This window comes from Pseudorca crassidens, chromosome 12 (assembly GCF_039906515.1).
Source record: "Pseudorca crassidens isolate mPseCra1 chromosome 12, mPseCra1.hap1, whole genome shotgun sequence".
Classification (NCBI taxonomy): Eukaryota; Metazoa; Chordata; class Mammalia; order Artiodactyla; family Delphinidae; genus Pseudorca; species Pseudorca crassidens.
Window position 1 is genome coordinate 21,216,549 of NC_090307.1, and position 18,202 is coordinate 21,234,750.

General features: G+C 40.2%; 1 protein-coding gene across 1 annotated transcript in view; it reads right to left on the reverse strand.

The window, feature by feature from the left end:
• The window catches only part of LOC137204224 (netrin receptor DCC-like), a 190,869-nt gene that overhangs the window by 79,440 nt on the left and 93,227 nt on the right, over window positions 1–18,202 (reverse strand). Inside the window, exon 4 of the mRNA XM_067701461.1 lies at window positions 11,499–11,655. Within this exon, the coding sequence (XP_067557562.1) occupies window positions 11,499–11,655 (157 nt within the window). The remainder of the gene's footprint in view (window positions 1–11,498; window positions 11,656–18,202) is intronic.

Genomic DNA, 18,202 nt, shown 5'->3' on the forward strand with positions numbered 1-18,202 from the left:
TTTTTTTTTGTTTTTTTTTTTAATCTAATATTCTTCATTGGGAATAGAAAATTACGTGTGTGTGTGTGTGTGTGTGTATTAGCTGAATTCAGCCCTTCTGTATTTACATTTCAGAAGTAAACACAGTTTACAGATTACGATGGTTCTGTTTCTTAGTGGATCATCTGTAACCTGTCTCCAGCATACATATTAAGAAAACACATATCCTCCTAAGGGCTAAGTATAGCGGGGCATTAACATTCAGTCACAGCTGTGAGCTGAGCAACAAACCCTGTCTTGATGTACCAAATGACTAATTAGTTGCTTCAAGAAGGAAGAGTTCTATTAATGTTCCTTTGTAAGAAAGGACCTACGATATTTTTGATGGAAAGATTTTTTAACATCTTTTGATCCACTCCACTTTCATTTTTCTTTCCTCAGTGAGAGCAAGAAGGGTGCAGTGATGAGAGGATTTCAAAGCGGAAATATGCTGGTCACTGAAATAGGGCCCAAAGTGACAGCGGCAACAACCACCCAAATGCCACACCCTTTCTTACCCCAGAACCACAGACTTTGGAATCAGTGTTATCTTGAAGGGAAAGTAGGTTCAGAGGTGATCTACTCCAAGACAAAGCATGATGGGGGAACAGAGATCATCTTCTTGGTCAGAGGCATTTCCACTAAAGTTTGGTTAAAAATTGTTTTTACCTGAATCGTTTAAAACACACACACACACACACACACACACACAGAAACATACGGTCTGAGGAACAGGCTTTAAAAATGTTTGCCTTAACATAATCTCTGTTGCCGCACCTAGGACACATCCAAAAGACTACTGCATCCAATAACTACTGCAACAATAAATAAAAAAGCTACCTTTTCACAGAAAAAGAAAAGTTTCGGATTCAAGTTATTTATCTTGCTTAGTTCCAGCCAATGCTCCCCTAATAAATATGAGTGAGTTCTGGGCCCTCTTCTCGTTTTGTTTTATGGGGATGGCCTATCTTCTCCTTCCCTAGCTGCTGTTATCATCTACATGCTGACAAATTCCTGATATGTTATCTCCAACCCAAACTTCTCCTCTGGGCTCCAGGTTCCTATTTTCAAGGCTCTGCCTGACATTCCAACTTGAAAGTTGTAAAGGTATGTCAAACACAGCGTGTCCGAAACTGAATTTCCGACCTTCATTCTCAAACCTGGATCTTTTCCAGCATCCTAATTTCAGCAAATTGCCCCACCATCTGTCCATCTAAATAAGCTGAAATCTCTAAACAATGCTTGAAAACCCCCTCTGTCTCACCATTAATGACCAGTCTTGTACCTTGTTCTGTCCATTTTGCTTCCTAAATATTTCTAGATGTGTCACTGCTCCAGCTCCACTGATACACTTAGTCTTGCCCACCTACTAAACACGACTAAACTGTTTCCAAGAAGACTATTCCCTTCTCCATCGTTTCCCACACAGTTCTGGACACATTGTCGACTCACAAGTGAATAATGGGTTGTTCATTTACATGTGGAAACTGTCGATGACAGGTTTTATATTGCAATACGCATCAGGGCCATGGGAAAAATTAAACCACTCATTTTGAGGTAAAGAGGACAGGGTTTTACATTTTGCAGAGAAGCAGAGTGAGAGGAGGGCTGACTCTGCCCTGCTTTAAGCCAGAGCCAGAAAGTGGCTGGATTCTGAGTCTCGTTCTCTTTCCATCACAACACACTCCCTTCATAACAAGCTTCATCTGCTGCCCGGTCCTCAACCGAGAAGCAGGGAAAGAATATGTAAACACCGTGTTGAAAATGTAACGCACGATGAATTCTAAAATGAATCCTCCACGGCAATCATGAAAAGCTGGTCTCTAATCCCAAGCAGTGAGCAGGGGTTTCCTGTGGTGGCATAAAACCAGGTAAAGCATACAGTGCTGCAAGTTGGAAGGCCCTGTCCAGTCTTTGTTCTGCCACAAAATAGGCATGTGACCTTGAGCGAGTCAGGGGCTATCCTGGAGCCTTCCCTGCTTCATTTGCAAAAAGAAGATACCAGTCCCTTATCTGCCTAACTCACAAGGTTATTGTGAGGATTATACTGAATGATGCCTATGAAAGTGTTTTAATTCTCTCATCTGAACTCCCGCAGTACTTTATATGTACATCTTTTAGGAAATATCTTTTACTTTGTGTGGTATAGTAGAGAGATCACTGGACTAGAAACCTGCATTTAAATCCTGCTTCTAATATTTCCTAGTTGTGTAGCTTCTTAGGCAATGCTTTGTAGACATTCTCAATCGAGCCACACAAGCTCATTTGTAAAATAGAGATTATCGTCCCTGCCTTATCTGAGGATCAAATGGGCTAATGTTTGTGAAACTGGTAAAGTTCTTTCTAAATATGAATTGGGAAATGCCTGTATTTCACTGATTGTTCACTTCCAACCCACACCACAGTTAGCACCTGGTACTAAATTAAAAAAGTTGAGTGCTTTCAGTGTACCGGGCAATGAGCAAGTGTTTTAGGCACATTTTCTTAACATTGTTTAATATTCATCACAACATTACATGTCAGGTACTATCAGTATTCCACGAGTGGAAATGAAGGCACCGATAATTGCCCCAAGGCCACACAGCTAGTAAAATTCTGAGCCAGGACTGCAACCCAGGCCGTTCAATTTCACAGCCCCAAAGCCTTAACCTTGTGAATACACTGAGTCACACTCCACACGTAATTTTAGATTATTGAATGGAAGGTATAACGTTCTATGCACACATAAAAAGTCTGCTACTGTGTCTTATATACAGTAGATAAATGATGTAAATTAACTTTGCCACTGAATCAGAAAATTATCAGAAAGAAGCCTACAGAAGAAATCCATGTCATAAGTCGGAAGCTATCAAGAAAGCTTGGTTCTCTTCTAGATTAATCCACTAACTGCTGGAAACAAGCAAGTACAGGGATTGAGAACACCTGTTTTGGAGTCAGGCCTGCATTCAATCCTGGTTCTACCTCTTGCTAGCTATATAACAGAGGTGTAAACCTCTTTAAGCCTCATCTGGATAATGTTTTGCTGTAAGGATGAAATAAGATAATTTATATAAGATGCTTAGCCTGTTATCTGGCACAGCGAGTACTCAATAAACGCCTGCTCTCACTCTGGAAGCTTACTCTGTGGCCTTAGGGATGCAAATGACCCCCTCCCTTGGCATCAATCTCTAGATGTGTAAGTAGCAGGAAGTTGGGCTAGGATTCCGAAGATCACTTTCCATTCTAACGATTTTTAGGTACTAGTAGGAGACAGCTGGATATCTGCGAAGCAATCGCATCTCTGTGAATTCTGGCTTTCAGGTTCTAGAATTTATGCTGTCCTCTGACTTATGAAATGACAGCTCCTGAGGGGTTGATTAAAAAAGGTTAACTGAGGCACTTGCATTATTGACACCATTAACCAGTCAGACAGATTAATGATAATCTGAGCTAGAGTAATTTGCCTGACAAAGCCATTGCAAATCTGAGGCAAATGTTAAATCCACTACCTTTTAGAAAGCTATTGTGTTAAGGGGCTAAATAAACCTATATGAGGAAACAAGCATCACAGCTAATCGCTCAGAGACATATGGCATATATTCGTTCTAGCTGAGAGCCAGAAAACAGAAAATGAACAAAGATATTGGAATCAAATTTCAAAATCAACTTTTTGTTTCTCAACTTACAAGTTTTTATTGAATTGCTGTCAGCTTTTCATCTTCCTCAGTAACACAATTTGCTTTATTGGTTGAGGAAAAATCTATTAAGAATATCACATTTGTCTCTCTGCCACTTTTATCATACCAGTTCCAATCAGTAAACGTCTATAGAAGTCAGGAGACTAGACACTTGGATACGGAATTATAAATAAGATCTAGTCTCAATCATTGGGAGAGAAACACACATGTACTCAAACTAACACAAAACCAGATACAAGGTGCCACATGCTACAATAGGGATGTAATCAAAGTGAAAGGAGAGGATAAAGGAGAAACTGATGACTTCTGACCTGGAGGACCATGTAGAGTTTCACATGGTGATTGACATTTCAGTTGGAGCTTCAATTCAACAACTATTCTGTGAGTGTTTACTCTGGGTTATGTATTGCTCTTGGTGCTGAGAATAGCTCAATGAATAAAAGTGATAAAAATATCCTTGCCCACATAATGCTTGTATTCTGGTGGCGAGAAAGGGGATTCAGGAAACAATAACTAAAACGTAATAACGCAGTGGTGAAAAATAAGAATAAAAAAGGACGCTGGGAATGCTAGCAGTCAGGTAAAACCTCCAAGAGAAAGTACCATTTCTGCAAAGACTTAATGAAAGTTAGAGAATGATCCATGTGGATGTCTGAGGGAAGGAACATTCTAGGCAGACTGAGGAACTAGTACAAAGGTCTTGAGGGAAAAGGATTCTTGGTATATATAGGAAATACAGAGAAGCCAGTGAGACTGGAGAGGAGTGAGCAAATAAGAAAACAGTAAACACAGTAAGTGATGAAGTTGGGAAGGTGAAAAGGGGTCAGATCAGGAAGGATTTCTGATTATTCTCTGAATGAGACAGGAAGTCATTGGAGGGTTTTGAAGATGAGAATTGACACAATCTAACTTGTGTTAACTCCAGGTTAACTCCAGCTGGTATGGTAAGAATAGGCTTGAGAGGTTATAGCAATAGTTCACATGAGACCTGATCGTAGTAAAAAAGAGGTAAGAAGTGGTAGGATTCCATCTATGTTTTATTTTCATTTATTTATTCGACTTCTTTTTTATTATGGAAATTTTTGAGCAATACAAAATTAGACAGAATGATAGGATGAACCACTTTATTCCCATCACTCAGCTCGAATAAATCACAAAAGCCAGTCTTTTAGTATTATTTTGTAGCAAATATCAGGTATCCTATTGTATCAGGTATTCAGGAGATATTTTGACAGTACTGCCAAGATTTGATGGTGGATTTGATATAGAGTGTGAGAAAAGAAGAGGACCTAACAATGACTCCAAGGACTTTGGCCTGAGTAATGAGAAATCTGCAGATGACACTGAGATGCAGGAACCTCTGGAATGATAAAGTTTTGGAAAGGGTTTGAGGCTGAAGGAAAATGGGTATTTAGTTTTGTTTTTAAGTTTTAGATGCTCATGATAAATCAAAGTTGAGAAACCAAGCAGGAATTTGGATATGATTCAGAATTGCAGGTAAAACGTCAGGGCCAGATACACAAATCTGGAAGACGTCAACATAGTGACAGAATATAAAGTCACAAACTGGATGAAGCAAGATTTCCAAAGCCTGAGTCCTAGGGCAATTCAGTACAGGTCAGGGAGATTAGGAGTAAAAGAGCCTAAAAATGAGTGGCCAGAGGGACTGGAATAGAACCAGGAGAATGTATGTAATAGAATCCAAGGGAAGAGTATGTTTCATGAAAGGGAAAGTGATCGAATGTGACAAAATTTGCTAACTATCCAAGTAATGAGAGGACCAGGAATTGACTATTGGGTTTAGCAACATGGATGTCACCTGGTAAACCTCGATAAGAACAGTTTCAGTGAAATACTAGGGACAGAATCATAACTGGAATATGAGGTAGGTACTGGAGTGAAGTTAGACAGCTCAAGGTATGTTGCTATAAAAGGGGATAGAATGAAGTGATAGGAAGAGAGAAATGGGATTGACAGGGATGATTTGTTGAGATGGAAAATACAAATACATGCTTGTATGCTGATGGGCATGATACCCCGAGGTGGGAAACGTTGATGATGAGGAGAAACACTGGGCTGAAGCTTTGTTCTTTGGTTTTCAAGAAAGGATGGGAGGGCTTCCCTGGTGGCGCAGTGGTTGGGAGTCCACCTGCCGATGCAGGGGACGTGGGTTCGTGCCCCGGTCCGGGAAGATCCCACGTGCCGCAGAGCGGCTGGGCCCGTGAGCCATGGCCGCTGAACCTGCGCGTCTGGAGCCTGTGCTCCGCAACGGGAGAGGCCCCAACAGTGAGAGGTCCGCGTACCGCAAAAAAAAAAGGATGGGATCTAGTGCATAAGTGATTGTTTGGCCCTGTTAAGAGCATGGGCAGTTCTTTTATAGCACTTTGAGGAAAGACAGATTAGATGCTTAAAGACCCACTTAGGTAAATCAGACATGGAAGCTGGTACAACTTTTATTGTGATTGCTACTATTTTCCTGGAGATTAGAAGCAAGGTCAATTAAGAGTGAGGGAAAGAGGGAAGGTGTTGGAGATTTGAGAAGAGAGGAAAAGGTAGGAAATATCATTAGGATCGTGTGTGAGAGAGGCTGACTGCTACGTGCGATGCAACCCCCAACACCATGAAGAGGCAACTTCAGATAAGTAGTTATGAATTTCAAGACTAGTCAGCAAAGCTACATATTTCCTTCCACGTATATTCAGCTACAAGAGTGCAAGAAAAGGTAGGTAGAAAATTACAGTTACTTGAGTTGATTTTGGCCAAGAAGTTAATATTAAATGAGACAGTAACAAGCAAAACATTGCTGTATGTCAGTCTTTATAATAATTGGCCATGGGGTTTTAGCTGTTTAACAAATGAAGGAAAACATGAAGGATGAGGGACAATGGAAATGCCATAGAATCAATGAATTGTAGGTCCCCATGGAATCAGAGTCTTAAACGGAAGGTAGGAAAATGAGAGACTGAGATGAAAGTATGAGGTTTGAAATCGAGATCATGGAGAGGCTGCAGAGAGTGGTGTTGACAAGGACCATGGTATGACCACAGGAATAACTGTCCAAGAGGGTATGGGGGAAGGATGCATGGGCTTGAAAGGTAAGGAAGATATCAATAGATGAGTAAAGGATAAAATGGTTTTATTAGCAGGAAACAGTGAGCAGCTTTGAAAATAAATGGTTCATATAAAAAAAATGGAAACCCATTGTTGTTAATTATTACTGTTACCACCATTACCTTTGGGCCTTATTTTCAGCCTCTCTTCCATACTGTCTTTGAACTCACGCTATTCTGAGACCCTCTGCCTTTGTGCAGTGACTGCCTTGGATGCTTTACTTGAATTCTTTCAATTAGTCCTCACAGCAATTCCTACAGGTAGCATTCATCTTCCCTTTGTCCACCACAGCAGAGAGATGTTCTTCCTGGTTTTTACATAATTAAATACACAAAACTCACATGTCTGATAAAACAGTAGTACCATTTCCAAACCCAGCCATTTGGACTTAAGTGATATATATATATATTTTTTTTTTCTTTTTTTCTTTTGTTGGTAGGCGGGCCTCTCACTGTTGTGGCCTCTCCCGTTGCGGAGCACAGGCTCCAGATGCGCAGGCTCAGCGGCCATGGCTCACGGGCCCAGCAGCTCCGTGGCATGTGGGATCTTCCTGGACTGGGGCACCAACCCATGTCCCCTGCATCGGCAGGCGGACTCTCAACCACTGCACCACCAGGGATGCCCAAGTGGTATATTTTTAATCTTCATAGGTTATAGGAATCACACTCTACCTATATATAGATTGGAGATAGACTTCTATTCAAGGGAGTTTGGTAGTTGTTGTGTGCATGTCTTTACATAGAAATTTTATCATATTTAAATTTGAAACACTTTCACATTTTTAAGCAGTGAAGTCAGTGATCCAAACTGTATTTCAAAAAGATAGCTCAAGGAACTTCCCTGGTGGTCCAGTGGTAAAGAATCCGCCTTCCAATGCAGGGGACGTGGGTTCGATCCCTGGTCAGAGAACTAGGATTCCACATGCTGCAAGGCAACTAAGCCCACGCACCACAACTACTCAGCTCACGCGCCTCAACTAGAGAGTCCGCGTGCTGCAACTAAGACCCGACGCAGACAAAAATAAATTAAATAAATAAATAAATAATACATTTTTTTAAAAAAAGGAGACTTTAAAAAAAAAAAAGATAGCTCGAGACAGTGAGGAGGATGGATTAGAGGGTGAGAAGCTATTGTCAGAGATCAGGTAAGTGATGGTGGAGACGACAGAATACAGGGGTCATGGCTGAGCCGTGGCCAAGGTAGATCTGCCAGGACCTGATGACTAATGGCAGTGCTAACATTCAGGGAGGAATAAAATATGACCTGGGGTTTGCTACTTGGTCAACAGGATGGAAGGTACTAACATAAACCAAGAAATGTAAAGAAAAAGATATTTAAGGAGGAGACAGTGAGTATGGTTTTGGGCAGGGTGAATTTAAGGTGCCTCCAGGAAGTCCATGTGGATACATGAAGACAAGGGGGCAAGAATCCTTACCTGTTTTCACAGCTGCACGCAAAGAACTTACGAGACTTCTCATAAGGACACAGAGTTAAACAGTGGTAGAGATTCCACTAAAACAAATGCCTGCTTCCTCAGGTAATGAATGATCTTAGGGAACATATGTATATTTCTTTCCTTTCATTTTAAAGTCAGGTCAAATTGTAAAAGAAAACAGAAACTTAAAGATATACTTTGCTGCTGTGAACTGGAAGAAAAGCATTTTGAGACGCAGCACGAGAGAAGCTGCAGTGTGCCATCCGATCATCACACTGCAGCATTTTGAGCTAAATACCACTCCAGCCAGCCCAAACTGCCCTGTGCCTTTCAAATCCTGAAGGGTTCCTCCAGGTCATTACATGTTTAAAGCACTCACAGGTTTGAGAGACTAGAAGCCTCACACTTGAATCCTGGCTCTGCCCCCCTCCCCGTCTCCATTGTTCTCAATAGGCACTGGAAGGCTTGTGACAGCCATCACATCTAGTCTCTTCTTCTCCAGAAGAACGAATAGTGATAGTCAGGATCAGTGTGAGCTCAGCCTTGTCAACAACTAGGTCCCACCAGATTCACCCTCTCTCTGTGTGTCTCTCTCTCCTTCACTCTCTCTCTTTCTTTCTCCTTCTCCCTCTCTACTTCCCCTACACCACCATTATCACCCCCACCAAATATTCTATATATGGAGATGCATAAAATATGTCATATTTCTTTTGTCTGGAAAACTTTACAGAAAATGAATGCTGCCCTCATTCAAGAATGAAAGAAGGGGACTTTCCTGGTGGCGCAGTGGTTAAGAATCTGCTTGCCAATGCAAGAGACACGGATTCAAGCCCTGGTCTGGGAAGGTCCCACATGCTGTGGAGCAACTAAGCCCGTGCGCCACAACTACTGAACCTGTGCTCTAGAGCCTGTGAGCCATAACTACTGAGTCCGACTGCTGCAACTACTGAAGCCTGCATGCCTAGAGCCCATGCTCCACAACAAGAGAAGCCACAGCAATGAGAACCCTGCACACCGCAACAAAGAGTAGCCCCTGCTCGCCGCAACTAGAGAAAGCCCACACGCAGCAACGAAGACCCAATACAGCCAAAAATAAATAATAAAATAAAATAAATAATATTAAAATAAAGAAAGGATGAAAGAAGAAGCTGCCACATCCCAGGAACCCCTGTGTACCACTGGATGTCCACTTTAGACTGGTTGTATATAAGAGGAGGTTTAAAATGGAAGAAAAGATGTGAAACTTGGAACTCAGCCAAGTCAACAGATGGCTATTTTGTAAAGATCCTAGTTGCCTTATCAAAATCCTCATCTACTGAAGGACATAATGATGCTGTTCCCTCCCCGTGCGAGAGGCATAGGTAGGTCTGCTGAGTACATTTGAAAATAGGTGTTCTTCTCTACAGAATCTTGGGATTTAGCAATATATTGTTTCTCTAAAGCAAATTCAGCTTTCACACGCTGATCTCTTTTATCACCTTTAATTGGCAACATAAAAAAAACCCAAAAGTTGATGAGGAGAGAAACTTACAAAATGCTTAAAAAACAGAATGGAAAGGTCCATTAAGAAAGCTTCCTATAGCTTTCTGATTCCTTCTAAGTGAGACGTTTACAGAGTGGCTTTATGCTTTAATCTTACCAATCACATGGGCATTTGATAAATATTACAAAACTCCATTTCAAGCAGTATGGCAAACTAGATCGTATGTGAAAAACCCTTCTACAGCACGCCTAAAATGCTGCCAAAATTGTTCACAATCTCTTTTATTAAAAAAAAAAATTATCCAGGAACTTGCTGGCAGCAAAGTAAGAGAATTATCACAGTGGGAAAGCTGACTTGCGGGGCCGGTGTTTAACTGAGAGTATTTGCCTTTCAAGAGAAGTCTGGAGCTAGTAGCTTTAGAAACTAACAGGAGAAGAGAACAAGAAACAAATCTGCAGGTGAAGTTGGGTACAAGGTCTGACTGAAGAACCTTGCATACAGCCAGGATCCTGAAAGACCAAACTTCAGTGGATGAACTAGAATGTGAAATTAGCCTCATGAGAGAATTGGTGAATACATGCCAGTCTCAGTCTTAGCTCAGTTGGAACAACAAAAACGTCTCTAAAAATTGCTTACCACAAGTCTGCATTTATTTATTTAAGTTGATATGTTAAAAATGGCAGAAAAACAAATGTTATCACACAATGGATTTTCTGATAACTAATAAAATATCAGTATGAGACCTGTATGGACCAAATATACCTTAGTGAAAATTTGGTTTAATGTGGTCTCGTTTTGGTAAAGCAAATCCTCCCTGAGAATGTACTTTAAACCTTGGCCTCAAAAATTCCCTCAGATAAATTTCTAAGGACTAGATTTAACAATCAAGAATCACTCAAACATGGGAAGAAGTAATCCCCCATGAGGAAGAGTCAGCAGAAACACAAAGACTGCAGATATGAGAGTGATCAAATAGAGAATATAAAGTGTAATATAGTTAATTAAATGGGGTGTCATACAGTTTATTCTTATAGATTAGAACTAACCAATAACCATCATAGACTTACAAATCAAACTTCAAAGCCTTAAAACAGTGAAACATCTTAAAGAAAAAATGATGAGAAAAAACCCAAAAAAACAAAAAACAACAGTAGATTGTAATCTTGAAACGAGACGCATACAGCTCACTTTTACCTAGACAATAATGATATTAAGAACTTTTAGCAAATACTAGATACTCTTAAATGACCTTTGTAAATGCAAGCTAATTTAATCCTAACAAAGACCTTCAAGGTAAGTACTATTATTTCCTCTTTATTAAAGAGTGAAATAAGGTTTAGAGAAGTTATGTCATTTTCTTGAGATCACATGATGTCAGTGACAGAGCTGAGTTTGCACCCTGCCACACTGGTTCTCCCACACTTGGTTCTATCAATACACAGCCCGATTCTGTTCTCTGCTTACCACTTTGAAACTCAAGGAAATTAAAAAAACAAACAAAAAACCCTGATATCATATATTTACATGCTTTTCTGTTTTTCAAGGAAGTTTTCTATAAATGATTGAATTTGATTCTGTACACAATCCTGCCTTAAAAAAAACCCCACACAGGCAACAGAGACATGTTATCTCCACCGAGTAATGAGTGAAGGGCACAGAGGAGAGATTTCCCACAGTCTCCAAAGTTCCTGCTCAAGACCTCCCGCTGCCATCACGCCACAGTCTACATTTAAAGACCTGGTGGATTAGGCTGAATTTCACTGGTAGTACCTACCTGTTGTCACCTTCTCTGGAGTAAAAAACCGTGAAGGCTTGAATGTTCCCTTTTGCTTCTGCGGGCGGGCGCCAGCTGAGACGGACAAACCGACTGGAAACCAGGACAGGGACCACGTCTCTGGGAGCAGAAGGGAGGATGCTGGAGCTCGGGATAGCTAAGGAGGAAGGAGAGGAGGCTGTCAGAGGTGTTGGGACATGGGTAAGAAATGCATAGGAAGGCAAAGAAGACCCGTTAGCAAACATAGAATGGTACCTTCCCATAGATTCTAAAGGAAGGAACAAAAGAGGAAGAAAAGAAACAGTAAGTGGAATCAAAGGTATTAGAGTGTATATGTTAATCCCAAACTCCTAATTTATCCCTCCTCTACTCCTACTATATATAAAATAGATAACCAACAAGGACCTACTGTATAGCATGGAGAACTATACTCAATATTTTGTAATAACCTATATGAGAAAAGAATCTGAAAAAGAATATATATATAGATATCTATATCTACATCTCTCTATATATATCTGAATCAGTTTGCTGTACATCTGAAGCTAACACAAAATTGTAAACCAACTATACTTCAATTAAAAAAAAAAATGGGGACTTCCCTGGTGGCGTAGTGGATAAGAATCTGCCTGCCAATGCAGGGGACACAGGTTTGATCCCTGGTCCGGGAAGGTCCTGCATACCGCAGAGCAACTAAACCCGTGTGCCACAACTACTGAGCCTGTGCTCTACAGCCTGCGAGCCACAACTACTGAGCCCGCATGCTGCAACTACTGAAGCCCACGCACCTAGAGCCCATGGTCCGCAACAAGAGAAGCCCGCACACTGCAATGAAGAGTAGCCACTGCTCGTTGAAACTAGAGAAAGCCCACACACAGTAACAAAGACCCAACACAGCCAAAAATAAATAAAATTAAATCTTTAAAATTAAAAAAAAAAGATGTATTCGAATTTCTTGGGGTTTATAAAAGATTGGCAAATTAATAACATATGATTCTACTGCATATTTGTCCAGTTTCTATTACTAAAGGGATCCATGACAATAAGGAAATATATTCTGTTAGGGCATGAAACAGGGAAACATAGATTTACAAGCTTTTTTTTTTTTTGCTGCACCGAGCTGCTTGCGGGATCTTAGTTCCCCGACCAGGGATCGAACCCAGGCCCAAGTCATTGAAAGCACCAAGTCCTAACCACTGGACCACCAGGGAATTCCCTACAAGTATTGATAAATGCTTCAGGTAACCAACTAGTTATTACAAAACCTTACTCCACTCAGATGGAGCCCATTTACACTGTTTTAGATACAATTTGAAGGACCTTGTTTTTATATTTTCAAAGATCAGAGAAAATTACAAGTAGCAAATTAAATGTTGATGAGAGATAAAAAGTAGCAGCAGTTCTCATGGACTACCTGCTAGTAGAAGAAATGACAAAAAAATTCCACCAGACATCAAGATGTACCATTGTACCATGCTTGTTTAGTACCATCATATTTATAGCCAGATTGAATGATTGTTACGTACAGGAATAATTGAATCATCCACGACGGGAAAACTAGTTTTTCAAACACCTGAGGCATTTATAATCTGTAACAGATGTTTGTGATAGATGTCTCTGTGCGTGTGTATGTGTTTGTGAATTCATAATTTATATTTGCTGGATATCTCTATTTTATTCTTTTTTTTTTTTTTTTTTTTTTTTTGCGGTACACGGGCCTCTCACTGTTGTGGCCTCTCCTGTTGCGGAGCACAGGCTCTGGACAACGCAGGCTCAGCGGCCATGGCTCACGGGCCCAGCCACTCTGCGGTATGTGGGATCTTCCCGGACCGGGGCACGAACCCGTGTCCCCTGCATCGGCAGGTGGACTCTCAACCACTGCGCCACCAGGGAAGCCCTCTATTTTGTTCTTATTTGTTCAAGTTCCCAAGTCTAAAGAACATGTATTTCATTTTGACAGGTGATTCCTAGCCCCAAAGCAGAAGTACCCATGTGTCTAAATTTAGTCTTCAAACTGGCTTCTGTGGGCCATTTTCTCTAGTTTCTTACTGAAGTTCAGTCTCCATTCTTGCATTTACTTTCTCCAGGGGCTGGCTGAGTGGGCATTCCTGCCGTAAACTAAACTCCTGTTAGCTGGAAAATCCATTTGGGGGGCGGGAGGAATATCACATTTCCAGTGGTTCCAGAAACTGTCAGTTTACAATACATACCAGTTAGAACCAGAAACAGAGGTTCTCAAGAACTGCAAAAAGCTTTCAAAGTTATTTCTGGCTCCATAGATTCTTAGCCAACTTCTTTGTAGATACAATTTCCCTTCCTTTTTCTTTTTTTAAAAAAGAAATTTTATTGGGGTATAGTTGATTTACAATGTTGTATTAATTCAGGTGTACAGCAAAGTGAATCAGTTATCCATGTACATACATCCACTCTTTATTAGATTATTTTCCCATATAGGTCATTACAGAGTATTGCGTAGAGTTCCCTGTGCTATACAGTAGGTCCTCATTAGTTATCTATTTTATATATAGTAGTGTGTATATGTCAGTCCCCAATCTTCCAGTTTATCCCTCCCCTTGCTTTCTTGATCAGCACAGTATTTGAAATAAAAGGAAGACTGATGGTAAGCTAGTCGATCTTTTATGGCAGGGTACTAAGCGGACCGGGAGAGACTGATGCCTGGATAGGGAGCATCTCTCTCAAAAATATGGGTGATATTTAGCCTCTTGACAAAAACCTTTGCTTCCACACACCATGGACAGCTCAAACTAGCACACTGAAGTGAATTTATCCTCTCCCTGCCCCCTCACTGACGCTCTCAGCCTGCTTCTCCTCCTGGGCTGCTGAACTCAGTTGTCTACACTTTCTTCTCAAATCTACAGCTTAGAACCCTGAAATGTATCCCCTATTTCCGACTCACCCTCACTCACGTCTTTGAGGATTCCCCTTCCTGGACATCTGCTACATCTACTCTCTCTTGTCTCCACGCCCACACTCCTATCCGCGCTGTCGCTGTCAATCTCTCTCAACAGACTCACCACAATGGTCTTCCAGCTCCTCTGCTTTCCTTCCACTCACCTCCCTCAAATGTATTCTCTGTACAGCATCTAGAATCAACGTGTCAAAAGACACACCTGCTCATATCCCTCTACTATTTCTCCTCAGTGTCTGCTCTGTACCTCAGAGAAACTCCAAACTTCTCAACCTGCCTGTTGGCCTTGCTCCTGTTTACCATTTTTCTAGGTTTGGCTTCTCCCATCAACAGGCCCTAAGAAGTGGATTTAAGTGCACATACTTTATTTGGAAGGTGATCACAGGAAAGATCAGTGGGGACTTGGGAAGAGAGACTGGCCAGGGAGCGAAGGCTAGAGAGAGTGAGTTATCTGACTGGTTGTCATTCAGGGTAACTTGAAGGGCAACCTTACTGGAGACTCTGGGAGACAATGCAGCACAGGACTCGAGAAGTATGTCCCTGAGGGAAGCATGTTGGGGGATTTATCTACTCACTCTTCCTCCACCGTAGGCGGAGCATAATCCCAGGGACATAACCTTCCTGCACAATAGCCTTGTGTGTTCTGCTGGCAGAAATATAACAGCTTTGGGCAGAGGCTTGCATGTGTCCATATCAGCTCTACTCATTCAGCACATATTCACAGAGTGCCTATCCTATGCCAGCCCTTCTTCCAGCGCAGAGGAGATGAGGCCATTGTTCTCATGGGACGCACATGATGTGCCCTGGCTTTTTGATGCTTACACTGAACATGCTCTCTCCAGGCTGAACCCCTGGCAGTTCCCCAGGGCCTTTGCACAGGCAGTTCCCACTCAAGCCCATCTCATTCACTTAAATCCTACTTTCCTTTTTAATTAGTTTAGATGGGTTTCCTCTGTAAAGACTGATTCAAAGTTTTTGTCAAATAGCTAACAGACATATAGTTAATATCTGTAATAAAAAAGAATGTCTGAAAAATCAATAAAATAATGAATAACTTTCTTTAAAAATAGGGTTCAACCTGACAATAATAAAAGAAATGTACATTTAAACAAAATCTAAAAAAAAAAAAAAATCTGTCAGAATAAACTATTTAAAAATCTGTCAGGGACTTCCCTGGTGGCACAGTGGTTGAGAATCCACCTGCCAGTGCAGGGGACACAGGTTCAAGCCCTGGTCTGGGAAGATGCCACATGCTGCGGAGCAACAAAGCCCGTGCACCACAACTACTGAGCCTGCGCTCTAGAGCCCATGAGCCACAACTACTGAAGCCCGCATTCCTAGAGCTCGTGCTCCGCAATGAGAAGCCACCGCAATGAGAAGCCCGTGCACCACAACGAAGAGTAGCCCCCGCTCACCACAACAAGAGAAAGCCCGCGTGCAGCAATGAAGACCCAACACAGCCATAAATAAATAAATATTTTTTTTTAAAAAAGCTTTTAAAAAAAAAATCTGTCAGAGTAGCACGAATCTAAAGACATTGATATAAAACGTTGGCTAGGGTATAGCACCTTCATGCTATCAGCTGAAGTTTGTAAGAGTACAATCTTTTTAGAAGTCAATTTGGCAAAATACTTTAAAATGAAAAATATTCATACCATTTGACCAAACATTCTCAGGCCTGTAAATTTATCACTTCAAAAATAGCAAATACCCCCTTTATCAATGAATCCATGTTAAAATCATAGATAGCATGTTTTCTCAAAATGTAATACCTATACATCTCACCACTTTAAAGAAAATGGGATCCTTTCAATTTTTTTTTTTTTAAACAAAAGATTTTTTAAAAACAAAATGTGAACAATGATGGCTTGGAAAAATCTTTTGAGAATTTTCAAGAAGTTAGAAAGGTAAGTTTTCAAAGAACAGGAAAGAAACTCTCAAATCCTCTTCCACCAAGAGCGCTCTGCTTATAGACGGCACCACATCAAAAACGAGTTGGTTTCTCCACCCATTCAGGGGCTGCCAACAAGGAGGGTGATGGGGCTCCACACAGATGCTTTTTGCTCCAGGCTTCCGAAGTGTCTTCTCACAGAGCTAGTCTAGACTCGATTTATCAAAGCTCAGAGGAGACAATTAATCATGGACTCCTTACCTCAATTTCAACAGTCGTTATATAAAAAGGAAGGGACACATTTTTAACAAAGGAATGGCTTCTTACTTTATACAAGAGAAATCATTTTGTTCTTACTAATCCTTCATGCTTTCTCTCAACGGTAACTTGTCATCACATAAGGTCTCAATAAAGAACCAATCAGGACTTCTTTTCTTTGCTCTTGGAGCCCTAATCTCCAGTCTGGCCCTAATCTCCCGGGCCCATTACTGTTGTCATGGTTACAGCTCCTTTATCTATTGTCATGGAGAAGAAGAGGAGAATTTGCCACAGTATAACATAGTTTTTTGGTTTTTCTTTTAAATATATTTTATCATAGCAACATCCGGAAAAGGAGATGATTTCTTAAGATAATGTAAATCCAAAGAATAGATAGTTTTGAAACTCAAAACCAATAATAATATTTTTGTGATGTCATCGCAAAATCATTGATAACAATTACAATATTGGGTTAATTTTTCTGTAGAGCTACATTCCCTCTAGATACCAGAGACGCTTTCTTTCTGTTGGATTTTTAATATACAGTGTTTATGGACATTAATTTTTCTCTGAGCTTATTAACAATGCCTAACCTCCAATCCCTGTGAGACATATGAAAGATGATAAGACATATTCATAAAAATACAAAAATATTTAATTTGCATTAAACGTCATACAACCAACCCTGTTACTCTCCATGTCTATTTTTATTTTATAGAACTAAAATACTATAAATGTAGCCAGCAGATCAGCCAGATGCTTTATTTATTGCATCTTTTCATTAGCTGGCAGATTTGATAAAAATAAAATATAAACAGAGAACATTAGTGAAATGATAGGATCATCTAACTGTGCTAAGGCCAAACATCTATGTCTTTTCCTTTTGGACTTTTTTCTTGTTGTTATTCCTTTGACACCAAACTCTAGCTTTTAATTGTCTAAATGGAGAAGTAGATAACAGTTAAATTGTAGTTTGGAGTTTTTAGAGTTCACAAAGTAATTTCACAAGCTTACTGAAAAAAGCTTGGCTGTATATGGTTGAAAATGACAAAGACTAACATTTTTTTTCTAAAGTTCCATATGATTTTCAAAATTCAAAGAATCATGGCGTTTGAGCTAGTGTATAATGAATTTTAATAAATCTAAGAAATGTGGACTAAAAAACATAGTGATTTGAAACCATTTTTCAATTTTGGTTAGCATGAGATAGCAATGCATGAACTATACAATATCTCATTAAACCTAAATATTTACATGAAATAACTTACTGGGTTAGTATCTAAAAACAAGTAACCATTATTTATTGAATGTCTATAATCTCCTATGGTTATTCTTGAAGTGAAGAATTAATTATTTTAAAACCATGAATTTTTTCTTGGGAGAGCCTGGAACTAATTTGAAGACATACGGTATATGTATGTAAGACAATTACAAAGTTTGAGACAGTCTCTTACTTACAAATGTGTCCCGTTCTAAGTGTTTTGGCAGGATGGTTGTTTAGAAATCAGAACACACTTTCTCACTAAACCATTTCTATTCTGTTCCCAGAAACCTATTTAATTCATCATTTTATAAACTATCCATAGTAAGAGTGCTATGGAGTTGGATCATACATGTATGAATTTT